The 21,136-nt window shown below is 38.6% G+C and overlaps 1 protein-coding gene across 5 annotated transcripts in view; it reads left to right on the forward strand.

Moving 5' to 3' along the window:
* Nucleotides 1–21,136, forward strand: part of KAT6B (lysine acetyltransferase 6B) — a 182,158-nt gene that overhangs the window by 99,190 nt on the left and 61,832 nt on the right. For all 5 annotated transcript variants that reach the window (XM_070433040.1, XM_070433039.1, XM_070433042.1 and 2 more), the window contains exon 4: nucleotides 15,433–15,541. In XM_070433040.1, coding sequence (XP_070289141.1) covers nucleotides 15,433–15,541 — 109 coding nt within the window. The remainder of the gene's footprint in view (nucleotides 1–15,432; nucleotides 15,542–21,136) is intronic.

The raw sequence follows: 21,136 nt of genomic DNA on the forward strand, positions 1-21,136 counted from the left end.
CCCAGCCTGTGCCCTCTCAGTCCAGGAGCCCTTGGGGGATGTTTGACTGACGGCTTAGGCCCGCTACCCGGAGTGGGGAGCAGGCCTAAGCCACCAGTCAGACATCCTTAGCACTGCCACAGAGGTGGGAGAGGCTCCCGCCACCGCCGCTGAGCTCGCCAGCTGTGAGCCCGGCTTCTGGCTGAATGGCGCTCCCCCTGTGGGAGTGTACTGACCACCAGAGGGCAGCTCCTCCGTTGAGCATCTGCCCCCTGGTGGTCAGTGTGCATCATAGCAACCAGTCATTCCGCTGTTCAGTCAATTTGCATATTAGCCTTTTATTATATAGGATATTTTTAGTGCCATTAGTCATATCTTAGAGGTTGCTACTCTGGTAAATGTGAAAAGTACTTGGGTTTTTCCTTTTTTTCATTTATTTATGTAATTTAACAGCTTATATCATTTTAGGTTGTTTTACTGATGCCAGTTTTGTAAAATAAAATTATTAGAAATTATAAGGGAGGGTGGCATGAAATAGGTGACTAGCGTTGTACTGTTTTATGTTTGTAACTTTCATTTCTTTTCGAGTGTAGATTTATTCCTAGTGATATAAATTGCTGTTTTCTTTGGCAGGCATTAGAAGCAAGTCTATGTGAAATTATGTAATGTCTGAAAAGTTATATTCATGATTAATTGGCCTATCCTAGAATGGTATTTGTATGTGTGGAATAAGGCGATCATGCTTTTTATTTGGCAGTGAGTTGAAGTGCCCCTGCTCGGATCAGGTTACTCTACAGGGCTTTTTGACTGAGAACTGTGTATTTAGCTTGATCTCTAAAAAGCATAAAATGTAGCCTCGAAGCCAAATACATTGGAATTAATATTGTAACCAAGCTTAGTCTTCAGATAACTTCAAAAGCAGGCTATTCTACTCTAACACACCTTAGTTAATAAATAAAGCCAAGAGATTTATAACAACAACTTTTCTGTGGCCTCTGAACACACACAGGTCCTGATTAGCTAAGGATAGATTGTTTGTAGTGTCAAATTATATTAAATTCTGCCTGACCTTGACCCAGACTGATCAGTTACAGTGGTCTGTCTATTTATCTAAGCGGGACTTTACAGGAGCTAGAAAATAAGGCTTCTAAACAATTACCCCTCCTATGTGTCATTGGAAAATGATGACATCAATTAGTACAAACACTACAGTGACAGTGAACTTGATAAGCAGAGAAAGAAAGGGTGCAGCAGTGGTCCTGGAGCCTAATGTTTTCGGAAAGTTAACCTCAGTTTTCTCATCTGTAATGTGAAGATAATAGTAACTACCTTCTGGCATTTTAATGGTTAATTAAGTTCTTACTTGAATATCATAATAAGTGCTCTTCAAATGTTTGCTGTTACTACAACTACTAACTATTAGAACTGTTACCATACTACTCTTAATCTGGTAACAGCTCTTCCTGCAGGGCATTGATTCCAGGGTTTTGCTCTTTGGTAAATCATCATATTAAAATTGTAAAGCATATCCCAAAGTTGAATATGGGTAATTTGGGGATTACTTTTTTTTTTTTAAGAGAATACAGTTTTGTTTTGTTTTTTAAAATATGTTTTTACTAATTTCAGAGAGAGGCAGGGAGAGGGAGAGAAATAGAAACATCAGTGATGAGAGAGAATCATTGATCAGCTGCCTCCTGCATGCGCGCGCCCCCCCCCCCCCCCCCCCCCCGGGATCATGCCCCCAACCTGGGCATGTGCCCTGACCAGGAATTTGACTGGTGACCTTTTTGTGCATGAGATGACACTCAACCTACTGAGCACACCAGCGAGGGCCATCTGTACATTTTTGTAGAAGCAAAAGCGTGGCGATAACCTCAGTATCTATTAGAATGAAAGTGGTTTAGTGCACCCGAATTTGTTTTTTTTAAAAGGTGGTGTATGTTTATATGTGCCAGGTCTATCAATGAAAATTTCTCAACGAACCTTTGGGAAGGGGATTTGAGTGTCCAGGAATTATACATAGAAGGGAGACTTATTTTCCATTTGGTATATCTTTGTACTATTAGATTTAAAAAAAAAAACATGTATGTATTATTACTTTAAAATCAACAAAATAGCCCTTGCATTGAAGAGATTTAAGCTATGTCTTTTACACTCATGTTGTTTTTTTCTTCTTCTCACTTTTAAAGTATATTTATGCATGGGGTATCTCAAAAAAATGTATACACATACCTGAAATAATTATAAAGTCAGTGTTTATCAAAATACATTTCAATTTCAAAATTGAGCTATCAGCTGTTTAAAGTGTGGATACATTTTTGGGGGCTACTCTGTATATAAACTCACTTGTGTCTCTGGAACCCTCAGACCCATGGTTACTAAGAGTAAGCAACAAGTTCTTTAAAATGCTCACTGCTCTGTATTTACTCTCCTTCTCAGACTCTCCTAAGCATAAACTGCCTGATGTCCCAATTACTCACAGCTGTGATTCTCAACTTGGGGTACCACCAGAATGTCCTTGAGGCGTTAGAAACATTAAGGTGCCTAAGCCAATTCCAGATCTATTGAATCAAAATCTGTGGGTGTGACTTAGGCATGTGCATTTAAAAATAGGTGATTCTGATGTTTATACCTGATTAAGAACCACTGTGTAGAGAGCAGTCCTTGGTAGGCGTCTTCTACTAAAATATCAGCCATTACTCCCGACCTGCCCCCAGGCCCCAGGAGTGATATAGATATGGCACCAGAGTAGATTTTGGACCTATAGTCCACATCAAAGGAATGGTGTCACTCTGAATAGCCACATTGGCTGTTGTATTAGAAAAATAATAATGATAGTGATGATGCTAACAAATCATGTTTCTGCATCAGAATGAACATTTTCTGTAAATGAAGAACGTTGGAAGTAAATAGGGGAGATCAAGAGCCAGTTCTTTGAAAACTTCAGTACAATTCAGAAATCATCAGCTAGACTGATTTAAAAAGGGGAAAACCAAAATTACTAATACTAGGAATTGGAGAAGAAGTAGCATTGAACACATAAAAAGAATAATAAGGAAATATTATGGCAATTTTATGCCAATAAGGTGGGTAATTAAGATGAAATGGAAAAATTCCTTGAATGCCCAAATTATCACAACTGACACACACAAGATAATCTGAATAGCTCTATATCTTCTAAAGAAACTGAATTCATAATTTAAAATTGTGCTACAAAGAAAACTCCAGGCTCAGGTAGCAGACAACTTTAATGATGAAATCTATCAAAAACTTTCTAATACAAATGTTAGATAAATTGAGAAAGAGGAGGAAACACATCCCGATTCCAAAATTAACCAAAGATATTGTAAAAAAGGGAAACTATGGAGCAATATTTCTCCTGAATATAAGCATAAAAATCTTTTAAAATATTATCAAATCCAGAAACAGTATAAAAAGAATCATATATTGCAAGTTTATCCAGAGAGGGGTTTATCTAGAAATGCGAGCAAGATTGCTTTAATTGTTTTGTTGTTGTTAATCCTCACCCGAGGATATTTTTCCATTGATTTTTTGAGAATGGAATGGAGGAGGAGAGACACAGAGAGAGAGAGACACCAATGTGAGAGACACATCGATTGGTTGCCTCCTGTACTTCCCCCCACCAGGGCCAGGGATGCTAGGGATCGAGCCTGCAACCTATACACTCCCTTGATCGGATCGAACCCGGGACCCTTCAGTCCACAGTCCGACGCTCTATCCATTGAGCTAAACTGAGTAGAACTAATTTTTTTTAATTGATTTTTTTAGAGAGAGACATCAATTTATTGTTCCACTTATTTATGCATTCATTGCTTACATCTTGTATCTGCCTAGGGATCAAACCTGCAACCTTAGCATAGTGGGACAATGCTCTAACCAACTGATGATATACCCAGCCAGGGCAGCATTTTAATAACTTTTTTATTTTATATTTATCTAGCTAGAGGTTTCTAATAAAGTTACACCTCTATTTATCTTATGACCCAGCAGTTCCACTCCCAGGTAATTTACTCAAAAGAGATGTGGAAACACATATCCAAAAAAAAAACTTCTACAAGAATGTTTAAAACAGTTTTAATTTTAGCCCTAAACTGAAAACAGCTTAAATGCTGATCAACTATAGAGGGAATAAATAAACATTTGCATATTTTACAACCAAATACTGCTCTAATCAAAAGAAATGAATTATTGATATACGTGACAATATGAATGACTATGACAACATGACGAGTGAAAGAAGCCCTACACAAAAGAAATCAGTGTCTGGTTCCATTGATGAAATTTTAGAACAACAAACCCAAGTACTAGTATGGTGGCAGAAATGAGAGTGGTTACGTGGGAAGAGAGTGAGCTCTCTTGACTGGGAAGGGGCAGGAGAGAACTTTCTGGTTATGGAATGTTCTTGGTAGAGATGTGGGTTATGTGAGTATATGCATTTATTCAAAACTCTTTAAAATATGCTTTAACTTAGTGTATAACAGTGTGAATGTATTTAGTGCCGCTGAACTTTACACTTCAAAAATGGTTAAAATGCTGGTACAGTTTATGTTTATATATATTTTATAATTTAAGAAATGTAAGTAGGATCTAAATGGGCAAACATTTTAAGTGTTTATTTCCCCCTTAACCATATGGTGTTCTATTATTATCTTTTTATTTACCATTTATATACTTAGAATGTAATTTAAAAAATGATGAGAGAGTACCAAGCATGAGAAATAATATTACACTTATATATTCAACAAATATTTATCAAACATTTAAGGTCTGTGCAGTTCTTTATTATGTGTGGTAAAGATAAACCAAACAAGTGTCTCCTTCAAAGAGCTCACAGTATACTAAGCTTTGATTTAAAATATGCCCCCCAAAATTGATTTCACGAAAATAAAGAGCTTTCTTTCACCTTCTGTATACGAGTTAGTAGGCTTCTGTAGACTCTTAAAGCTCTGGGAAATTGAGCTTAAAAACCCTTGCCGTGGGGGGAAAGCATATCACATCTGGTGTTTCTCTCCCTGGCCCTGCTGTAGCTGGCATTGCACTGGTCGGGGAGGGGCTGGTGTCTGTGCAGTCCCCGCGCTGCCTGCAGTGATGCTGGAGCACCCGAGAGCAGTGTCACCAGTGAGGTTCATTTCAGTGCTGGGCGGGTGCCTGGCCTGAGGCATTCATGGATCTAGAATTGCCACCACAAAGAGGTTTAGGGCAGAGTCCAAACAACAAGGTCAGAGCTCTTGACATTCTGGTGGTACTTATCCAAGCAATCCTCTTTTCCTAATGCTTATGACTATTTTAATTGAAAGGGTCAAAGGTACTCTGAAAGGGAGGAAAACAAAAGCAGACATATCAAGGGCATGGAGATTCTGTACATAATTGCCCACAGGGCAATTGCGAATTGGGAGTGGTAATGGAATTATACTACTTTTGTTGGTTCTGGGAGGACAAGCACCTGGAGTACCAATTATATTCTACTTGGCATCCTTGGGTGCCAAGTAAATATTAGTGACTTATCTAATAGTGCAGAGCATTTCAGCTGCCATGTAGATCTCGGTGAATGCTGTCAGGGGTGGTGGTGGTGATATTACTGAGAAAGTGACTAATACATGACTTTTCTAACTTGTTAATATCCACCTACCTATGTCTCAACGCTTTATATTCTACTTCTATGTTTGGATCTAATTGCAATCAATTCAGTTACCTGTGTCTTCTCTGAACAGTTAATGCAGGTTTCTCTTGGTGGAGTTGGTAATGAGAATGTCTAGGTGGGGTTGTAGGCACCACATTTAGATCAAACAAATGCCTCAGGGCAACCAGGGAAGACAGCTGTCTGATTACAAGTATATGACTTTCTGGAAAAGGCAAAACCCATGGATACGGTGTAAAAAGGCCAGTGGTAACCAGGGGCTCGAAGGGGAGGGAGAGATGAATGGTGGAGCACTGGGATTTTTGTAGGGTAGTGAAAAATGTGTCCATCATCAATTTGTCCAAACCCATAGACTGTACAATGCCAAGAGAGAACCCTAATGTAAACTGTGGACTTTGGGTGTCAGTGTAGGTTCATCATTTCTAACACATGTACCACTGGTGAGAGATGTTTGACAGTGGAGGAGGTTCTGCATGTGTTGGGGAAGGGGGTCGTATATGGGACATTTCTGTACCTTTCTCTCAATTTTGCTGTGAACCTAAAACTACTCTAAAAATAGAAGAAAGGAAAAAACAAACTATTACAGATTTGTGACACTTGAATATGAATTGTTTTACAATTTTTATTTTTCAAAATCTAGAGTAAGGTTTATATTATTTGCTAATATTGTGACATGCTTGCCAAAGAGAATAGTTGGTAAATCCTAAACAGACTTACTGTAACCATGTGTTCAATTTCCAGCTGTGTTGAATCAGACTTTGATCCCTCTTAAGAAGATAAATGCAGTATCTGCAATTTCAAATAGTAGGGGTGGAGGAGAGATTTTCAAATGAAATCTTAAAAAGCCACGTCCCTGTCCAGATAAGAAATTAAAGACCCTGGGAAGGTAGTTTTGTTTCATTATCTCTTCTCCCCCTCCCCCTCACCAAAAAGACAAATGAGACGCTATTGTTAAATGCAGCGAACAGGCTTAGATGTGTTTCCTTCCAAAAGCAGAAGTGCTTTCCTTAATCGGCACTCGTAAATGGCACACCTGCCTAATGAGAACAAGTTCTAGACCACAAGACACAATCTGAGCATTTCAATTAGCTCCACACAATTGATATCTGTGTGGCTGATGTTCTCGGAAAGTCTTCCTCCTCTTCTTACTCCTTTGTGGCTAAGCTTTTATTACTTGGTACCTCTGAACCAGCCTTTGATTGTGGGAATTTCCCAGTAGGTGGTCATTGATACTGGTTTTGCTTCCAAGTTATTTTTTAAATGAAAAAAAGATTATGGAGATGGATAGGGATGCTTTTAAATATTTTTATTTTATTATATTTAATTTACTTGTTGTCACTCTTAAAATACAGAGAACTCTCTTCACTGTGACAGGTGGTAAAATACAGCGGTCACACTCAAGATCTCCATACATCAGCAACAGTAAATCCTTTTGCCCAGAGTAATACAGAAACTCAGTCCCGAGCCAGTGGGAATGATGTAGTGCTCGCTCCCTCACAGAACCAATTACCCACAGAGAAGTATAATGAGCAGCGGAGGTGATACAATAAAAATCTATATGGCGAGAATAAAATTAGTGTAAAATTGTTGCTTGTGAAAAGCCTTATAATAAGTATACATCTCCAGTTATCTTCCGGGAAAAATTATTTTGGCATCTATGTAGGTCAAAATTCATGACAGGATTGTAAGACTAGCCTTAGAATAAAATGAAAGGGTACGTGAGTGTCGAGAAAATGGCGATGGGCATGTAGTGAACAGTCTGCTGAGCCCTGAAGGGCCTGCAGGAGCCCTGGTGCTGCTGCGAGGGCACCAGACCTTCCTGGGAGGGGTGACTGCACTGACCACAGTCACAGCTCACACCGATGGGAGCAAGATAACGCTTTTAAAAAACAAGACCACTTAGATCATCATAGGAAGTCTCTGCTTTTAAAGTTAGTGTATTTCCAAAGACCACATCTGAGCAGATTGCTATAAAGGAAAACCTGAGTGTGATCTGTGTCCTCATTAGGAGCCTGCTTGATCTGTTCAGACTGACAGCAGTTGAATAAGTGAGTTAAGTGGCAAGAAATGAAGTCTGGTTCTTTATTAGATAAGTGTCAAGTAGAGTGCTGAAGTGGCAAAAAACACACACAAAGTATGTTACCCTAAAACAACACGAACAGTTTTCAACCTCTGTTGTCCCACTGGTGTCAGTTGTGCAGTTTGTGGAAAATATTCATTGCTAATAAAGCACCGAAGTTCATAAGATATTAAAAAAAATGGATTTAGCCCTAACTGGTTTGGCTCAGTGGATAGAGCATCGGCCTGCGGACTGAAAGGTTCCAGGTTCGATTCCATGTACCTTGGGCATGTACCTGGGTTGCGGGCACATCCCCAGTGGGAGATGTGCAGGAGGCAGCTGACCGGTGTTTCTCTCTCATCGATGTTTCTAACTCTCTATCCCTCTCCCTTCCTCTCTGTAAAAAATGAATAAAATATTTTTAAAAAATAGATTTAACAGATTCACGCTCTTGTTATCATTTTGCTACTCTCACTGCAGTGTATATATCTTCCTTGACTTCTTTTATTTTTTATTTTTTTACTTGTAGAATTCTTTCTTGAGAGGGAAAGAAGGGGGTCACAATTAGGTACTGGCAACTGGGCGTGGCCCCAAATCTGCCTTCCCTGCAGCCTACAGTGACTATTACTGACTGAGCCTTAATAGTTCGTACTTAATAGGTCAGATAATTTTCCTCCCAGCTGATTTAAAGTTTTTCATTCTGTTTTGTCAGATTATACCCAGGGAAGGACAATTATTTCCAGTGTCAATCATTATAAATAGCCAGAATAGAACAAAGGCCTTCAGATTAGACAGTGATGGAACCCACCGTGCCATCAATGGTTGCTTCGCATGTTATCGTGTAGTCATCGAGGATATATATTAAAGTAAAGAAAGTAGTCACTATTTTGGGACCTGTTGAACCAGAGGAACCAGTTGCTAACCTGAAAACAGTCAGTTTGTTCATTTGTTCATTCATTTATTCAATGTGTACTTTGAGGCTGCAGCTACAGCAATGATCAAAGTCTATGCCCTCCTAATGGAGCTTTTATAGTTTAATTAAGTGAAATAAAATAAGACAAATAAATGACACATAATATGTTAGATAGTGATGATTGTTGTGCAGAAAAATAAAGCAAGGCCCGGAGGATCCAGAGGGGCCCTGGTGGAATGCAATTTCAGAGAGAGTAGTCTGGGATAGCCTCTCTGATAATGTGATATCTGAATCAAGCTGCAAACAACATGAGGGACCAACCAGAGGCAGGGAGTGAAAGAGCAAAGGGCTAGGAGTCAGCAGGCTTAATAGCCCTGTGACCCTTTGGAGGCATTTCACTTACCTGTAAAACGGAGACAGAGCCACCAACCCTGGCTCACAGGGTTTGTGTTCAGCACAAGTGAGACACTTGAGAAAAGCATTTCAGTAAATGGCAAAGCATTACTTAAACTTTAGATTTAAGTACAGAATGACAAAGGGGTGCAAATTAAAGAGAGACATAAAGAAGAGTCTTAAAACAGCCCTTTCTTATAACTCGTTTGGAGTCATTGAATGAGTTGTCTGAGCTCAAGTGTAGGGCACACTCTCCAAAGATGAACTGTCTGATACTCAGATTTATAAATCCTTTGTTCGTTTTGTGGTATTGTTCATTTACGATTTTATATTTGTTTGTGCTTTTCTTCCTTTGACACCTTTTTCTTTCCTTTTACATTGAGCTTTCCTTTTATTAAATCAGTTACAGGCCTCTTGGTTCTCATGGAGGCACTTTATACCCTGCTCCTGTACTGCCTGATTAATTCATTAAAAAGAAAAAGCCCTCTAAGATTAATATTTATCATAGGAGCTCACAGAATCAAAGTCTTTTATGGGGTAATTCTAAACTCCAGAACAATTCATTTGTGCTGATCTTTATTTGTTATGGACTTGAAGTTGTTTGCGCTTTTTGTTTTTATAGCTAAAGTGAATTTTGCAATAATCATAACAATATTTGAATAGAATTTTATAGTTTACACAGCACTTCACACACACTCACCTTTGAACTTCAGCAGCCCTGGAGCTAAATAACATGGACACTAACTATTGTGACCTTTTACAAATGAGGAGACCTGAGGCTAGGAGTACAGAACTTAAATCTAGGTCTTTCCATGATACAAGAATGAATAGATGAATGAAAAAATGCTGAATTATTTCTAACACTTGCAAAGACTAAAATGGTATGTTTTATGAGTAGATTCAAGAAAGCTGTAGATGACTTGAGGAGATAAATCAGTAGGGAGGACTATGGAAAGAAGGGGCGATATCCCTGATCATTGTAAATAGAGACCAAACCCCTGTTTTGTGTGTTTGTTAGAAAGAGAATGTGAGCCTGGATACCCTGGCTCTGATTGAGTGCAGGAGCTTTCATTTATTTTTGTCCAATTACTTAGATTAACAAGACTAACAAACATGTTTCCTTCATGGCAGAAACAAAAGTAACCATAAGCAAATATAAAACTTCTTAAAAATGCCTTGTCTTGAAAGGCTATTTAATTTTGTGGTCAAGGGTCCTGAAGACTCTTAAAATGTCTTTTAACTATAATAGAATCAATAAAAAATTACAGCTGAGCTAGGAAAGGCCTTAGAGATTATCCAGCCATGAAACCATTAAAATGTTTAATCTGGAAAGGACCTTTGAAGGGTCCAGATCCCCAGTTTGTGTGAGGCTCCTTGGCTGTGCCATCCTCACCGTCCTGCAGGAGCCATTCAGCCTCTTCTTGGTCTTCTGATCACTGGGGCCTCCAGCTGCCTCAAGATAATCCATTCCACAAAGACGGTATGATTTCACTTAAAGGAGATACCTAAAGGAATCAAACTTAGAGACCGGAAATAGAAGGGTGGTTGCCTGGGACTTGAGGGGAGGGGGGATGGGGAGTTAGTGTTTAATGGGGATAAGGTGACAGTTTGAGAAGATGAAAAAGTACTGGAGATCGGTGGTGATGATAGTTGTACAATAAGGCAAATGTGCGTAATGCCACTGAACTGTGTACTTAACAGTGGTTAAGGGGGTAACTTTTATGTTATCTATATTTTGGCTGCAATTTAAAAAATGAAATAAAAAATACATTAATAAAGGCAACAGAAAAAGATCTACACAATCTTTTCTATTGCTGGCCAGCTCTTGAAAATTTAACTCTCTGCAATCACCCCTGTTGGTCCAAATTTTGTGCTCATAGAAAACAAATCTGAGCCTCTCCCCTGCATGGAGACACCCAGCTGCCCCTCCCAACAGGTTCTTCCAGGCTAACTAGCCCCAGGTCCCCCAGCAGGTGATGCAATTTTGTTTAGTTTTACAATTTACTTTGTAAAAACTCATGATCAAGATAAGGAACATACATTGTGATTGGCTCAAAAGCCTTGCTTACTCACTGTCTCCCTTTTAATTTCTTTGTTGATGAAACTGAGTCATTTGTCCTGGAGAGTATGGGTACTTGCATCCCTCTGCTATGTACTAGATCGACACCTTCCTCTGTCCTCTGTATTTTCTGTGACTAGTTATTAGATTGATAGGTTTTATTTTATAAATGCATGTAGTTCAACTGTATAATAACTTATTCTAGATCTTTTTTTGAGAATGGAGGGGGTATTCTTTCCCCTTCAACTTTTTGTTTGGAAAATTGCAAGCATGCAGAAAAATGGAAAGAATGCTATAATGAAGACACCCAGTACCCTTTATAGAGTCACCAACTGTTGACGTTGTGCCATGCTTGCTTTCTCTCTCCCTCTCTGCATGCACGCGCGCGCGCGCACACACACACACACACACACACACACAAATAGGCTTTCCCCTGCGTGATTTGAACTGAAATTGTAAACATTATGGCACTTTAAAGTATTTTAGCACACAACTCCTTTAAGAATGCTATAGGATGCTCTCCTATATTATCACAATTCTGTTGACTCAATATTGTTATATCTAGCTTATATATTGTTTACTATTTAGTGCATATTTCCATAATTATCTAAATTATGTCCATTATAACTGTGAGTATTTTTAAAATTCAGAATCCAAGCAAGGATCATGAATTGTATTTGGTTTTCTTGCCACTTTAGTTGCCTGCATTGGTTCTGCCCTTTTTTGGGTCTTATATGACATTGACATTTTTTGAAAAGTCCTGGCCAGTTGCTTTATAGAATGTCCCTAAGTTTGGAATTGCCTGATTGTTTCCTTATGATTAGATTCAGGGCAAATGTTTCCAGGGAGAAGACTGCATAGGCAGTACTGTATCCTTCAGCGTGGTGCTCGGAGGCACGTGGTGTCTGTTTGTCCCATATTGGTGATGGGTTCAGTCACTGGGTTAAGGCAATGTCTGTCAGATCTCTCCATTGTAAAGGTATCTTTCTCCATTGTAATTAATAATATATTGCATGTTAATGGTTGCTTTTTAAATCGTTTCAAACACCCCCCCCCCCCCCCCCACCTCCCATGGTCGGCAAACTGCTGCTCATGAGCCACATGCGGCTCTTTGGCCCCTTGAGTGTGGCTCTTCCTAAGCCTTAGGAGTACCCTAATTAAGTTAATAACAGTGTACCTACCTATATAGTTTAAGTTTAAAAAATTTGGCTCTCAAAAGAAATTGCAATCGTTGTACTGTTGATATTTGGCTCTGTTGACTAATGAGTTTGCCGACCACTACCCTATGCCACTGGTAATGGAAGAAATTAAAAGGAAAAGGTTATGAGCATATTTATAAAGAGTTATTGTCACTGATGGAAAGATAATATCTGTTTTCCTGAGAGGAGAAAAGGGGGAGTGGAGTGATGGGTAGTACAGGTGAGGAATGGCTTTGAGAGAAGATAGGCTTGTGTTTAAATCCCAGCTCCACAGTTGAACCTGTGCAACTTTAGAAAAGTTACCTAACTTCTCAGATCCTCAATTTCCTGCCTAAAATGAGTGTGCAATAATATACATTCATGGCAGGGTTGTTAAGATGATTAAATGAGATAGCGTGTGAGTAGCCTCTACCCTCGCCGCTTCCCCATGGCCATTACATGAGAGATACAGAGGACGTGCTTCCTAAGCAGTCTGCAGAGTTTAAGCCTTCTCATGGGTGTTAATTCTCGAGTTCAGCTTGAACTATTCAGGCATGTTGATAAGAAAATGTGATCAACAGGTTAGGCAACATTGTGACATTTCAAAGAAAGGAATTAAGAATTGGGAGATAATTTTCAGGCTTCTTAAATATGATTTGTCTGCAGTGGACTCGCATAGAATTGAGTTGCCTTGTATTCAGACCTCTTTCTGATTGCAGTTCATTTTAATCTATTACCAGGGATTATTTTTGAAACAGTTTATATGTAGTCTGATTGAGAATAGTGAATCATAATAATTCTGTGACCCATTTACATGCATTACTGTAAAAGTTTCATTTCATACAAGTGACAATTTTTTAAAGTTAATTAGACTTGGCTATACTGAGGTTAGCAAAAAGTGCTTTGAATTATCAATAATTCAGCAGGGCAGACATTTCTGTATAATGCAGTGGTTTTATAGAGTATTGTGAGATAGTTATCCCTAAAATAAATGGCGGTGAGCATTCATCAGCATGGTGGGTTCGCTTGAATGTAGCGTGAAGTGATAGCATCTATGCTTTCTATTATTGGGCAGAGTGTGGGACATCAGTCTTTCTGGCCATGAACTACTAGCAACCTTTGTCCTTTGTGTTACCTTTAGTTAAAAACGAAAAATGAGCATGAATGCTGGCTGATGGCCATGTCTTTCTTGCAGCTAAAAATTCATCTGGGAAAGAAAAATGGGATGGCAGGTTTGGATTTGTTTCATTGCATGAATGATATGTGACATTTTGTAAATTATTTATCACTGCAAGGATGGCAGCAATGGCTTGAGCATTGTTATATCAAATGAAAGCAGGAATCCCATTAGTACAAGGACTGGGTTTTAGCTAGAATCTATCAGGGGAATGTTGTCATTTTAAAACCAGATTGTTCTTTTAATTGCTATTTAAAGGAACAAAAGTGTTCCCAAGGTACTGCAGTTGAGCAGTTGCAAGTAATAACTATGGATCCATAATTATGCAGTGCTGATTATCTGGCCTTTAAAAATGTGTGGCTGGAGTCAGTGACCAATTTATTGTAGCTTGTCTTTTTTTCTTTTTCTAATACAAACTGTTTTATACTCTTTTTTAACTAGGGCCTCAAAAACACATTTGCATAGCTACCTGAGAAAGTAAAGCCTGTGCTTATTAAAAGAACACATTAAACTGAAAATAAGGGCAAAATGATGAACACTGATATTGTAAGATACAATTAACAGTCATATTCAACAATTTTGTAGATGCTTGGTTATAAGATGGATTCTGGTTTTTGAAGACATGTTGTCACAGTGAACCAGGACATTTGTTGGAATCATTGTTAGCATTTGAAATATTTTCTTTGAGATGAGCGTTGTGGTTTTTTTTTTTTTGTCAAAGTAGTCTATGTTTCTTTCATTTATTCAGTTAGCGAATATTTTTTGAGTGTCTACTGTGCATCAGGCAATGTATTAAGGCATTTGGGATAGAGTAACTGAACAAATGATGTTTATTCTATGCTGATATATATTTAGAAAGAGCTAGCAAAATCTTGTTTTAAATTTACATTAAAAATTTTGTGATTATACTAAGTTTTCTTGCCTTGAATCTTTGATTCAAGAGATTTAAATATAAATACATTATAGTTGCATTCAGATGGCTGGCACACATGTGTGAAGGCTTGGAATATGCTAAAAAAATTTTAGTTTTCATACAGTTTTGGTTGTTCAAAATAAATGTGACCAGATCTGTAGGCACAGTCAACTATTCATATGGATGGGAATAATAGCATTGCTGGTAGTCATAAATAACAATGGAGACACAAAATGTATGCAGATTTATACATTGTTCAAAGCATTTTCCTTAGTGAGAGTTAAAGGGTGCTAGGGGGTTAGACAAATGTTTTGTTATTTCTTATATTAAAGTGGGAATGTCATAGACTGAGAGTTTATTTCCTTTATGTGGCATTATGTGGTTTACTTTTTAAAAATTGATTGAGTTTAGGGGAAGAGAGAGAGAGAGGAGAGAGAGAGAGAGAGAGAGAGAATAACAGTAACTTGCACTAAAACATTTGATAAAGTTCAGCTAAATAGTCAGACCTAAGTACATGATATTTGTAATCTCGAATACTGAGTACATAGATGAATCAACTTATTATAGGCATGTAGGTTATGGGAACCATACAAGATTTCAAATGAATCCTCAATGTTCATTAATGGAAAGTTATATGGCATACTAGAGGTCCGGTGCACGAATTCGTGCATGGGTAGGGTCCCTTGTGGGGAGGGACCACAGGAGGTTGGCTGGCCCCGGGAGGTTGGCTGTGGGAATGCACTGACTACCAGGGGGAGCTCCTACATTGAGTGTCTTCCCCCTGGTGGTCAGTGCATGTCATAGCGACCGGTTGTTTGGTTGTAACCGTCACTCAGGCTTTTATAAATATAGATAATTTCATTGGTTTAATAAAAATTATTTCTAAATCTTATGTATTACACTTAAAAACATTCAGGCAATAAATTCTTTAGTATCAGATAATTTTAAAGATTTATTTTATTAGCAGAAAATGCTGATTTGGACACCTTATTGAGCAGTTTTTCTTTGTTAAAGAAATATGTAAGCAGCCTTTGACTTTAATGTGTTATTCTTAATTTTTAAATGGAAGACTAACAATATTTTTTCATTTTAATTGTTATAGCCCCGTGCTGATCCCATTCCAATATGTAGCTTCTGTTTGGGGACTAAAGAATCAAATCGTGAAAAGAAACCAGAAGAACTCCTTTCTTGTGCAGATTGTGGCAGTAGTGGTAAGTTGGTGTTTTTTTGTATATGTATAATGACTCCCCACTATAGCTACATACTATTTATCTCTTTCAAACTGTATTTATTTCTTAAAATAATATTTTTTTTATTTATTCCAGAGAGGGAGGGAGAGGTAGAGAGAGATAGAAACGTCAGTGATGAGAGAGAATCTTTGATCAGTTGCCTCCTACATGCCCCCTACTGGGGATCGAGCCCCGCAACCCGGGCATGTGCCCTGACCTGGAATTGAACCGTGAACTCCTGGTTCATAGGTTGCTGCTCAGTCACTGAGCCACACCGACCAGGCAAAACTGTATTTGTTATTTAAAGCAATTATTTGGTAATAGCATACATTTAAAAATTTTATGAGTAATTACAGGTAAAGGGGAGAAAAGTGTGAATATATTAGCATTGACATAAAGTTATATATATTTATATAATTTACCTAGTATATTAATATTTATAATTAAGCTTTGAATTCACACTAGCATTGGTAATTCAGTGTAAAGTATTCTACTTTGCAGGCAGATTCAATGAGGAGAATTTTAAGTTTTCAAGCTGGATACAAATAGAAGCAAGTGTTTTCTATAACCTGAAGTCTCAATTAAGAGATATTTGAGTTAGGATATCTAGTATTTCAGTTCATGACACCTACTGGTGAAATATAGTATTACATCACAGCTCTGTGTGACTGAAAGGGACAGTATTCTGGAAATTGCAATGATAGAATCAAGAAATCAGGCATGAAAGAAATTAAAATTGCCTAGAATTAGGTAGGAAAAGAATGGTCTTTATAGAAGATGATGTTGAAATCAAGGAATGCTGGGTAGGGACATGGATCTCTGGCAAATTGCAGGACCCCCATCTGTTTTCAAGATAACTGTCACTTCTGCCTTTTTCTCAACATTTGAAGATCACATCTCTAGTTTCATAATAAAAACTAAAAGTCAAATTGCTTACATTAAAATAATTTGTCTTGCATTAAAAGCCAGTCTTCCTTCTTCAGCAGGTGACGGTTGAATAACTGAGATATGTATATGCTTATATGTTATGTATTCACATATACTCATACTTAAACACATGTACATACATATCAGTAGGTTGAGTGGCATTTATTAGATTTTGAAAATTAATCCTTGCATTAATCTTTTAAATTTTCTTCCAGCTTACTGAAACTCCCCCCCCCCCAAAGTGTTATTTTAAAATTCATAACCAACTACTATTTCTGTAGTTATAGTTATCTTTAAAAACAACAAACACCTGCCAAACACCATAGCATGTTTTCTTTTAGGAAGTCAGTGTCATGTGGTGGTTAAGAGCAAACTGGAGAGCCAGCAATAGCCTAGCTCCTCTTCTTTGAGGTAATTCCTCAACCATTCTGAGCCTCAGCGTCCGCATTAGAAAGTCGGGTAATATTAGCACCTACCTCTTGGGTTTTGTGGGAATTAAAGGAAAGGATACAAGTAAACAGCCTAGCAGAGGGCCTACGACGACTCTGGTAAGTGAGCTATAAATGCCTGCCATTGTTATAATTGGGCATATTTGATATTGTTGTCCTTAATTGCTGCAAGTAATCTAAAATCTCATCACCGCTTTTGGCAGCTGCTTGATGCTTGGATGGAGGAAGTGTTTCACACCAAGGCATGGCAGTGCTGTGCAGTGACGCTTCTTCCCCTTATGAAGGTTGAACTTGATGGGCTCGATGTGATCCAGCAGCTTCAGGACCTCACTAGGAGGGAGAGCCTTGGAAATAAGACATTTCAAACTCTGCTTGAGAAATGCTTTCTGACAGTCTTTTTGATGGGCTCTACAGGTTCATTAAATCCTTTTACTGCCCATGGTATCATGGATAGTGACAAAGGGCAGGGAAACATTATCTGTATGTTCAGTTTAATAAATTTCAACCCTACAACCTCTCTGTTTTAGCCTGGTGAGGTAGTGCCTCACTCATCAGTTCAGACTCTAGTTATCTTTTGGGTTTCGCATGAGGCTCATTCTGAATGAATTATTCTTTTGTTTCACTGCCTGATCAATTCAGTGGTGTTCACTTGTCTAGGGTCTACCCTTTGTGGTTTTTAAGGTGGTACTTTAACAGTACCCTTCACTATTTTATTTCATGAGTATGTATTTGTCTGGGCGTCTAGACAGGTTAAAGACGCACTTAAGTATGGGAAGAAAAGTTCCCTTCATATATTTCCTTACCCCTGGTGATACACTTACTTGAGTTGATAAGGAATTCGAGATCATTATCTTCTAGATCATAACTTCAAGGCCTCCTTCACAGGGTATAAAGGTGTAATTCTAAACAGGCAGATCTTAGATTTTCTGATGTAATCAATCTCCCTTCGTGTTTCCCAGATTGAAGACCTGCCAAAGGAGAGTTTTGATCTCCTTTATACTTTGAGGTCACTGAAATTTTTTTCCTCCAAAGCTTCTTACTTTTCCAGGGTGTGTGGGTATAGTGTTGTTTTCTTTTTTCAAAAATACTCTCTTGTTTTCTCTTTTAACACACGGAGAAGAATGAATTGAGGATACTGTCTAGAAGGCTTATATAGCTAGAGTCATTTTGTGCACCAGTCTTTCCCCCTCCCTTCAGGTAGACAGAGCCAGAGGCTTTGGAGTGGAGGTATGGGTCATGGCAGAAATTCAAGCCCTGGGGTCATCATGTTCCTTTGTTTAGGACAGAGGATGGCTCAGAGTGCTTCTCTGGACTCTGCAATGGGATCCGGCTCTACTGTTGAGGTTCACTTAATCTTCCCTTGAGTATTGTGCCAGTCTGGAGACAGCTATGTTGGTCAAAAGAACCATTGTTCCTAATTCGGGGAGGTGCATTGTAGGCATTTACTTCAGCTGGTAGATCAGATGAGTGGACTTTGTTATTTTCTAGTCTTCAAATAGAAGGCTCAAAATAAAATATGGCTCTTCTTAGAGAGTTTGGGAGGACGGGATCTTGTAGTTATAATGCCCTGTTGGGACCCCTTGATTATTATAGGGGGAAAAAGAATAAAGCCAGCTGATATGGCTCAACAGTGCCCTATGATAATGGCGCGAGCCCCTCTACCACAGTCCAGTTTTTTGAGTGGGAATTACAGATTGGTGGTACCCCTCGTTGGTCTCATGGAAATGGCCACTGTTTCACACTCAGTTGAGTCCATTGGTTCTAGGATTGAATTGAGACCATTTGTAGTGTTCAAAGGAATCACTAATGTAAGATGTTTATATGAAAAAAATACCCATAGCAGTATAAAACCAGGAAAAGGAAATGTAGATGGCAGCCCATATGGAGGATCGTTCTGAAATGTGTTTCCCACATGTGCCTGTTGGTTTTTAGCTGCCTCTATCTGAAGTACCATTTGTATGATGTCACATTTAAACTCTGCTTAGATTTCATAGACATGAGTAATAAATGTTTCCTTCTGCTTACATCATCAAGACAATTAGAAATTTTTCTCTATTTAATATGACGCAATATCACAAATGGCCAGTATTTTCTTTAACTATGTTTCTTTCTGCTTAAAGTTCTTTTGAAAAAATGATTCGGGTTTGCAGGTGGTAAAAATGTGAGGTGGCCAGCCAGCGTAGCTCAGTGGTTAAGCGTCAACCTATGAACCAGGAGGTCATGGTTTGATTCCCAGTCAGGCCATATGCCTGGGTTGCGGGCTCGATCCCCAGTTTGTAGTGTGCAGGAGGCAGCCAATCAATGATTCTCTCTCATCATTGAAGTTTCTATTTCTCTCTCTCCCTCTCCCTTCCTCTCTGAAATCAATAAGAATACTAACACAAACAAACAAACAAAAAAAGACATGAGGTGACATATATAGTGCAAGGAGCCCCAGATGTGGTCTTCCAGTTCTCTTCTGCTCACCAGCTGTGCAACTGCAGTTTTCCATATCTGTAAAATGCAGAAGGGGACATCTGTACCCTATATCCATAGGGCTGTTGTGAGGATTTAGTGAGAGAATGATACGAAAATTATCAGTGACTATAAAACATTCCACAAATGTGAAGGATCATTGTAACCACTGATAGGAATGTGGGAATCATCAGATAGTCTTCATGTCTAGGAAATGTTGGGACTAGAAAGTGATTTTACTTGACTTTCATGGATCAGCCTACTTTGAAATTAACACTGTTATATTCTCTTTGCCTCATTAAGACCAAATTATCTTTAATTAGCTTCACATAAGTATTAGATATTATACCAAATGAAATTTTGTGTCTGCTGCTCAGATTGCTGGGTGGTTAAATCTTACTTACAGATGAGTTGTGTGCATGTGTGTTTTCAAATTAGCAAATCTAAGATAAGTGTACAGTTCAAAATTACAGCATCATTCTAAGTGGAAGCTCATTGAAACTAGACACAGAGAAAGGCTGCTGTGACGTAGCTGGGAGAGTAAGAAAATCACCTTTGTACAGTAAGGGGGTCGAATATCAGCCCCCCTCTCAGGAGACCTGAAATCCCTCCTGGGTTTGTTGCCTCCATGTAGTGAAAATCTGAAGGTCACTTTTCAGTCTTTGTCAAAATCTAACGGACATCTTTCAGTCCACACCGAATACTCCTCTCAGCCTTGTTCGACCTGTTGAGAGCCTTTTTCCTTGAAGTGTTTTCTTTCTTTGGCTTCTGTGATATCATATTCTCTGTATTCTCTCCCTGCCACTTCCTTTCACGTCTTTTGTCAGCTCCTTGGCCTCTCTCCATCCTCTAAGTGTTTCTCCAGACTTCTGACTTTGGCCCTGTGTTTTTCCCTTTGCTTCATAGTGTCTCCTCAGCTCCAGACCCTTACATATAAATGCTTCCAGAACCTCTCCATTTGGAGGCCCCACAGGCTTCTCAAAGTTCATGTCCAAAACAGCTTATCAGCCTTGCCCTGCTCCCTCCACCCAAAAACAACACGCATAACAATAACAACAGAAATAACAAACACGCCACATCTTGATATGCCTACCATTTTAGCCAATGGTGTACCTCTGGCTGGCTACTCCTTCAGTTCCACAGCCTGAATTTGGAGTCATGCTGTTCTCTCACACCAACAAATCCAAAATTCTATTGATTCTGTGTCTTAATATATATCCTACATCCTCAATATGTCCACACACCCACCAAACCAACTCAAATCTGCTATTATAATAATTACATCTAATCTGGACCTACTTTCCCCTCCTTCATTTTTTATTTTTATTTTTTTTATTTATTTATTTTTTTACTTTATTTTTTTAATTTTTTTAAATCTTTATTGTTCAGATTACATTTGTTCCTCTTTTTTTCCCCCCCATAACTCCCCTCCTCCCAGTTCCCGCCCCACCCTCCGCCCTCACTCCCCACCCACTGCCCTCATCCATAGGTGCACGATTTTTGTCCAGTCTCTTCCCGAATCTCCCATTCCCCTTCCCCCCCCCCCCCCCAGGAATAGTCAGTCCATTCCCTTTCTATGTCCCTGATTCATTATAATCACCAGTTCATTCTGTACATCAGATTATTTATTCACTTGATTCTTAGATTCACTTGTTGATAGATGCATGTTTGTTGTTCACAATTTGTATCTTTACCTTTTTCTTCTTCCTCTTCTTAAAGGATACCTTTCAGCATTTCGTATAATACT

The sequence above is a fragment of the Myotis yumanensis genome, unplaced genomic scaffold (genome assembly GCF_028538775.1).
Source record: "Myotis yumanensis isolate MYYU_CA2020_CCGP unplaced genomic scaffold, mMyoYum1.0.hap1 SCAF_13, whole genome shotgun sequence".
NCBI classification, from domain to species: domain Eukaryota; kingdom Metazoa; phylum Chordata; class Mammalia; order Chiroptera; family Vespertilionidae; genus Myotis; species Myotis yumanensis.